Source organism: Epinephelus moara, chromosome 24 (assembly GCF_006386435.1).
Source record: "Epinephelus moara isolate mb chromosome 24, YSFRI_EMoa_1.0, whole genome shotgun sequence".
In the NCBI taxonomy this organism is placed as follows: Eukaryota; Metazoa; Chordata; class Actinopteri; order Perciformes; family Serranidae; genus Epinephelus; species Epinephelus moara.
Genome location: NC_065529.1, coordinates 12,760,518 through 12,768,859, shown reverse-complemented (window position 1 = coordinate 12,768,859; position 8,342 = coordinate 12,760,518). Strand labels below are relative to the sequence as shown.

The following is an 8,342-nucleotide window of genomic DNA, read 5'->3' as shown; positions in this document are numbered from 1 at the left end:
ATGCAGGTTAATTGGTGACTCTAAATTGTCCGTAGGTGTGAATGTGAGTGTGAATGGTTGTCTGTCTCTATGTGTCAGCCCTGTGATAGTCTGGTGACCTGTCCAGGGTGAACCCTGCCTCTCACCCAGTGTCAGCTGGAAAAGGCTTGGAAAGTGAATGAATGAATGAATGAATGAATGAATGAAAACACAGGAGCCTCCCGTCACCATATGATGTAGAATACTGTGACTTTAATAAGAACTTTAATTTAATTAAATTTTCACATTTCCAACAGTTTCAACAAATCTGATGTGAATGGAGACTTTATGGCAGAGCTGCTGTATTAAACTGGAATAAACTGCTCAGGTGTTCCTAATAAAGTGAACACTGAGTGTTAATGAGCTGAGACTCAGCAGCTCAGTACTGATATAAAAATATGGATTATTGGTTTTAAAAGTTTCTGCTCATGTTTACAGGTCAGACTGAGTCAGTCAGCTTTTCCTCCTCCTCCTTCTCCTCCTCCTCCTCCTCCTCTTCTGTCTTTACTCTCAGTTCAGGAAGGAGTTGAAGCTGCTGACCTGTAGCTGACCTCACTGCTTCCTGTCTGTCTGTCTGTCTGTGTGTTAATTACAGACAGTGAATTTAACAACTGATAAATTTTCCTTTCTCTCTTCTTGACAATGTTGTAAAAAAGGATTTTACTTTATTTTATTATTTTCTTCACTTCTTATTAAAGACAGTTTCTGATCTCAAACATAAAACTATCTGTAAATATTTTATTTATTCTATTTTTTCTTTGGTTTTGTGATTGAAAGTCCCAAAATGAATCAGTGAACTAACGACATGTTTGTGACCTGGCAGAGGTCAGAGTTTGTCTCCAGTTTTTATTTAAATTTGTTTTGTTTTTGTTGAGGGAATACAGATCATAATGGGCTGAGGGAATTATCAGTTTATTTCATTTTGTTTGTTTTATTCAATTTATTTCTTCTTCTTTAATTTTTTTTTTTTTTTACTGTTCCCTGATATAGTGACCTAATATAACTACACTTTAATTAATGTGGGTGCAGACTGTTGCTCTGTGATTTATTAATGTCTGTTTTTATGTTGTGTTTTCCTTCCCCCTTTATTAATCAATTAAAGACACAGAGATAAAATAATTTATCCAGAGTTAATTTCAGCAGTCGCACACTGACAGACTGAAACTAAGTGAATTCATAAATAAGTAAATATTTGGGGCAAATAATTAAGAGAGAGAACTTCAACTTTTAACTTGAACTTTACTTCCTCAGGTAGAAAATGTGTCGCTGAATAAAACAGACTTCAACATGAAACATAATAAATACATAAAACAAACAATAAAGTTCAAACCTCCACACACACATTAAAACATGAATATCAGAGACGTGCTGCTGAAACTGAAACCAAAAGAATACATTTAATATTAAACAAACAGTTCAATGTTATAAACTCAGTCTGACGTTTACAGAGTTCATTCATTATGTCTTTAAATATTTTAATTGAGGTTAAATTAAATGTCAGTTTATCTTCTCCAGAGGTGGAGGAATATTCGGAATTTGTTTTAAGAGAAAGTCGCAGTGAAAATAATCAAATACAAATAGAATTTATGCATTAACAGAAGAAACTTTTACATGTCAGATAAAAACAACATTTTCCTCTGAGATGGAGTTCAAGTATAAAACAGGATACAATGGAAATACTTTAGAACAAATACCTCAGTTTTACTTTTGCACTTCGTCACCACTGATATCTGCAGATCTCTGAGGAGAAACAACGTCAGTAAAATCGAATCTAAAAAATATTTTTCACAGTTTGTTTCTTATTTTTGACTCATAATTAAATTCTTATTTTTGAATTTCTCAGCAGGAACATTTCACCTTAAAATGTATTTCCTGTCACCTGTTTGATATTTATTATGTGACAAAGAAAAAGTTAGTTTTTATAATTATTCAGACTGAAAACACATCATTATATAAACTGTGACTCGACAAGATTAAAAATCAGATTTGAATGTTTTCAGTGATAAAATGACAGAGTGAGTGCAGACTGAAGAGGAGACGTCACTAATGACATCATATTTATATATTTTCATGCTTTGTTTCACCATTTATTTAAATTAGAAGATGATGTTAATAAATAAGAGTTATGGCTTTATTTAGATTATTGTTATTATTATTTATCTCCTAAATGTTTGTTATTGCAGTGACATTTATCCTGAAAATTAAAATAGTGTGAAAAGTTTTAGTTTGAACAGTTTTAACATCACTGAAGAGAAAATACTTCCTGCTGCTCAAACTTAACGTGTAATGAAGAACAAGGATAAGAACTATTATTATTATTCTTTATCAGTAAAACAGAGACTTGACTCTGACTTTAATTTTTCCTTTAATTTGATTTTAAACACATTGAATTGTTTTTTTATTAATATTTTATTGATATTGATTATTCTAACATAAACAGTGTCACCGATGTTAGCAAATCAAATACAAACACACACATATAAATATATATATGCACAGACACACACATATATACAACAGTAAATAGTTTTTAATGACACTGAATTAAAGAATTTCAGTTTTACTGTTTAACAAGTTTTAATGATCTGCATATTTATTTTGTCAGTATTTACTTATTTCCTGTGTTTTGGTGTGAGGGCACTGAATGTAGACTATGAATTTTATTATTATTATTATTATCATTATCATTATCTAAAAACTAGGATATAAAACAGGCAGATGTGACTTTGACTTGACCACACCTATAATTTGATTATTATTGATTTATTTGATTGTAAATATTTTAACATATTGATTTATTTTGAATCATAATTTATTGTGTTTTCTTATTTATTTATTTATTTATTTATTCATTGATTTGATTGTATTTTTATTACCATATTGATTCAATGTGTTTTGAATCGTAATTTACTGTATTTTTGTTACGATCACAATTATTGTTATTATTTTCTAACAGATTCAACAAGAAAGTAAAAGTGAGTGAAGTGACTGACAGGACGGAAATGAAGAGAAGCGTCATGAATGAATGAATGAATGAAAAATGAAGGAATGAGTGACGCAGCTGAGCTGTCGTCACTGCTGACGACATGTTAGTCTTTTTTTTAATGTGTCTCTGAGGTGATTTGTAGCTCCGTGTTTGTTCCTTTGATGGAGGCCTTTGAAATGCAGCAGCGGGACTGTGATGGAAATGAGACAGAGACACAGAGACAGACAGACAGACAGACAGACAGACAGACAGACAGACAGAGAGCTGTGTCCTCAGGTGGACACAGAGCAACATTAGCAGCACATATATGAGACCTCAGTACAAAGATTTTTACAAAATTAAATGTGATAAACTGAAATTCAACATGAACTCAAACAAACAGAGTCAGCTCCACAGACACAGTGAAATATGTCCCTGCATGTCTCAGCCTGAGAGACAACGCACACACACACACACACACACACACACACACACTTCATTTCCTCCTTCACTTCATGAGGTTGTTATTTAAAATGTGTCTCTGGGTTTGTATTAAAACATAGTTGTTAATTGATATTTTCCACTGCAGAGACAGAGAGACAGAAACACAGAGACAGAGAGAGACAGAGAGAGACAGAGAGAGAGAGAGAGAGAGAGAGAGAGAGAGAGACAGAGAGAGAGAGACAGGCAGAGGGAGGGAGATAAGAGTAATAAAAGTGACCATGTGACTGCAGCAGGTTTTAACGGACAGCTGATGGAGAGACTGCGCACACACACACACACACACACACACACACACACACACACACACAGACAGAGGACGGAGGACAGGTGGAGGTGTGGACAGGTAGAACACACCGTTTAGCTCACTTTACCTGCAGACCAGGTGAGAGGCAGACAGGACAGAGGACAGGTGGAGGTTCGGACACAGAGTGAAGCTCAGTTCACCTGCAGACAGGTGAGACAGGGAGGACACCGAGGGGACACCGAGGGGACACCGAGGGGACACAGAGGCAGGCTGGATCCACAGTATGCTGAGGGAGTCCCCTCACCTGGAAAGATGTACGTGAGTTACCTGCAGCTGGACAAGGACCCCGCCATGTACCCGCACCAGACCCCGGTGACCCGCCACCCGGGCCTCAGCCCGCAGAACTTCTCGGTCCCGGCCCCGCCGCAGTACTCAGACTTCTCCGCCTACCACCATCACCACCACCACGGCATCAACAACGACCCTCACCCGTCTCAGCAGCCCGGCCCGGGGCCCGGCGGCTGGAGCTCGGCCTACCCGCCTCCTCCTCCGCCGGCCCGGGACGACTGGTCGTCCCATCACTACGCCGCAGCCGCCGCGGCCGCAGCCGCCGGGGGGACTTCCGCCGCCTCCACCGTGCCCGGGGTGGTGGGTCCTCCTCTGGGCTTCAGTCCCCCAGAGTTCCCCGGACAGCCGTCCGCGCTGCTGCCCGCGGCCCTGAACGCCTCAGCGGGGCAGCTGTCCCCCGGATCCCCGCAGAGGAGGAACCCGTACGACTGGATCCGCCGGAGCTCCGCGCCGCCCACTAACCCCAGTAAGACCAGTTCTTTATATCTAATATTAATAATCACCTGCAGATCCTGAGCAGATATAAATATGATCTCATTTCTATAATAACTGCAGATATAAACCCCCAAAATGTTCTTAATAAGTTATGTGTCCTGTTTTTACTCCTCCGCTTCAACTTAAATATTTAAATTATTTAATATAAATTATTTGCACCTGTCTGATGACGTGTTTAAATGTTTTAATGAGAGATCCGTCATATTTTAATATGAACACAGATACTCAAATCTGTCCGCAGATATCTACAGCGGCCTCACACACACACACACACACACACACACACACACACACACACACACACACACACACACACACACACACACACTGAGTTTCATTTTCAGCGCCTACTGTCGGGATCAATAATCAATAATCAGCCTCAGCTGTCCGGACACACAGCAACTTTCTACAGGCAATCTGAGAGTCGGGCAACAGAGTGAGCTGAAATAAATAAATAAATACAGTAATTAATTAATTAAATAAATAAAATGGCTCCGATAAAATCATGTTTGGTTTTAAAACAGAGAAAATAATGAGCAGCTTTATTAAATTCAAATAATTAAACACGTCACAGGTTAATAATACTGATAATAATAATAATAATAATAATAATAATGATTATAACTACAAACATTTGACCAGGTGTTGAGTGTGTATAATATTGTATGTGTTTAAAACACGTTAAAATCTGTATGTAATATCCATAATCCTATAAGAAGGCCTAGTATTTTTGGTATTATCATTATTATTATTAGTAGTAGCAGAAGGTAGGCTTATTGGATAACAGAGTGAAGACGCTCCTCAGACTGTATCTGAGGCTATATATATATATATATATATAGCCTTATAGTAATACTACTACCACTAATAATAATAATAACAGTTTCCACATTTTCGCCTCCATCGCTCCTTTATTTTTATTTTTTTCAGCTAAACTTTTAACAGTGACGTTTCTCTGTATGTGACGTCAGACACAGTTTGATGTTGAGAATTTAAATCTTTGTCTTTATGGATGATGAATGTTTCAGGTTCACGCTCACACATATGAAACTTCCGCAATTTATTGCTCGCATTAAGACAGTTTGGCATTCTATTGAAATGTTATTAATTTATTTACTTTATTTATTTGTCGAGGACAAAAACACGAGACACTTCTTCATGTGTGAAATAAAGCAGATGGAAACACTTTGTATCAGATCACTGAGCATGGAAGAGACCGCCGTGAGGACAGAGCATGAATGAATGAATGAATGAATGAATGAATGAATGAATGTTATGAAAGTGTTTGAATATGCAGATGAGTTGTTATGTGGCCTAATTTAATATGCGCTTTCCCGCGCACATTTCCAGAAGAGAAATCTGAAGTCAGTTCATTAATATATAATTTATTTATTCCTCTGCTCCCGCCTGATGTCACGCGCATCACAGTGCGCGTTCATGTTCACCAGTTCACTATGCCGTGAGGAACATTTCATTCACTGTGAGCAGCTGTGTCTGCAGACTGACTCTACACTGGAGATAAATACAGTTAAATGTGTATTTGGAGGTTTTTCCTCTTTTCTGATCTGAAAAAGACAAAAGAAGTTAAAATAACCTGAACTGAGCGGAGCGTTAAAGCCCCGGGTCACATATAAAATCTGTGGACATTAATGTGGTGTGTGTGTGTGTGTGTGTGTGTGTGTGTGTCTCTGTATGTGTGTGTGAATGGACGGAGGAGGGACCTGTTCCCGCCGTGTCCCGTCTCGTCTCGTGCAGGATCAGAGGTGTGAAGTCGCTCTGAGCTGGTTTGAAGCTGTTGTGATGTAAATGTGTCTTTGTCCTCCGCTTGTCTCTGGGCGGAGAGGACAAGAGGACAGTCACTTTGAAGTGTGTGTGTGTGTGTGTGTGTGTGGCTTCCTCTCAGTAACAATCAATTCATCGATCAGAGCAGATTTCTATTGATCAGTGTGAACCTGATCATCAGTCACCAACAGATTAATATAAAGTCCGCAGTGACACAGGAGCTCCTCTGTGATCAGCCTGACAGTGAGAACACTTATGTACTTGAACTACTTAAAGCTGATAGTACTTTTACTCATTCAGAGTAATCTCTATGATATTACTGATGTGAAGGTGGAACTGATATGACTTTATTATCTGTAATAATACATCATCATTGATTATTGATCATATATTGCATCAATAATCTGAATCTATTGAGTCACTAAAGCAGTCAGATGAACAGAGCGCAGTAAAAGTATTTCTCTCTGAGATGAAGCCACTGGAAACACTCCACTGAAGTACATGTACATTAAACTTGTACTTCAGTGCTTGAATAAATGTAGTGACTCTCAGCTGGTGCCTCTGTGAAGTCAGTGTGTCGTGTCTCTTGTCGTGTCTCTTGTCGTCTGGGGTGAGATGTGGACAGAAGTCAGGCTGTTGTATTTGGGTGTCAAAGGTGTTGGTGGAGGTTCAGGTTCCGACTCCTGGGTCAAAGTCTGGCGCATGTTTGACCCATCGAGGATTTTCTCACTCTGTATATCACATCTGTCGCTCTGAGCGTCCCACAGAGGAGTTGGATCAAAGTCAGGAGTGTCTCTTCCAGACAAAGAACATGGGTTTGGCTTTACAATCTTACAGGAAGTGAACACCAGCTTCCTGGTGAAAGTCGGTGGTTGTTTTTCGTTGGTGTCTGGCAGAACTCACTGACCAAATGCTGATTTTCGACAACTTCAGAGTGAGGCCAGGTTGGCGTTTTTCAGCAGCTGCTGGAGCCTTTACAGAGACATGTCTGCATGAACGGTCCAAGCCGGTCTCACTCCCAAGTCGTCAGAATCCGGCACTTGGGCAGTGACCTCCAGTGTCAGACAGTGATGAAAAAAGACGTCCTCTCACGTTGGCATGTTGGGCAGCAGGTTGCTGTTGTTGTTGAACGGCACCCTGCGGCGTCAAGGGATAACACGGCGTAACGAAAGTAAATGCAGAGAAAGTCAGAAAGCCAGTGATCACTTCCTGTAAGATTGTAAAGCCAAACCCTGTTCTTTATTCCTAAACGTAACCACGTGTGTTTGTTCCCTCGTTAATCACGTGACGACCCCTCAGATTTACCTGTCGACCCTCTGGAGGGGCCCGACCCCTCATGTTGGGAACCAGACTAACTAACTGTACATAAAGTACCTCAAACTGTCTCCACACTGCTCCGACACCGATGATGTCACACAATCACATGTCACCATGTGCTGTTACTGCATGAAGCTGACGATACTTGTGCACTTTTTCTGCTGATACACTTCTGTCCATTAACAGTGAAAAATGAATCTGGTGTAGTCTGAATACTGACGTGTGTTTGTGCTCCGCAGTGCTGCAGTGTTGAGGAAGTTTTGAGACTATAAATACTGTGACTTTATGGTGTTCTCAGTACATCTGTTAACGTTACTCTGATGAGTCTGTGTTTCTGTCTGAAAGTGTCGGAGCTGAATGTTTAAATCAGAACTCATTGTCCTGATAATTATTAGCCCCTTTTACACTGCCAGATTTTCGGCGAATGTTGGGCCGTTTTGAAGCTGTGAGCGTTTAGACACACAGAGCCGGATTGGCGAGTTGATCCGAGGTGTCCAATTTTCCACTTCGTAGGGTAGACATATTGGTGGAACCCTTTTAGTTTAAACAGACCGAGGTGGCCTTCTGCAACGGGAGGGGCTGTTGATGACTTGTGGAAGGAGCTGTTGATGACTTGTGGGAGGGGCTGTTGATGACTTGTGGGAGGAGCTGTTGATGACTTGTGGGAGG

At 39.8% G+C, this 8,342-nt stretch overlaps 1 protein-coding gene across 1 annotated transcript in view; it reads left to right on the top strand.

The window, feature by feature from the left end:
* The first annotated feature begins 3,769 nt into the window (after positions 1 to 3,769).
* Positions 3,770 to 8,342, top strand: part of cdx1b (caudal type homeobox 1 b) — an 11,560-nt gene continuing 6,987 nt past the window's right edge. The window contains exon 1 of the mRNA XM_050038154.1: positions 3,770 to 4,545. Within this exon, the coding sequence (XP_049894111.1) occupies positions 4,044 to 4,545 (502 nt within the window). The 5' untranslated portion in view covers positions 3,770 to 4,043. The remainder of the gene's footprint in view (positions 4,546 to 8,342) is intronic.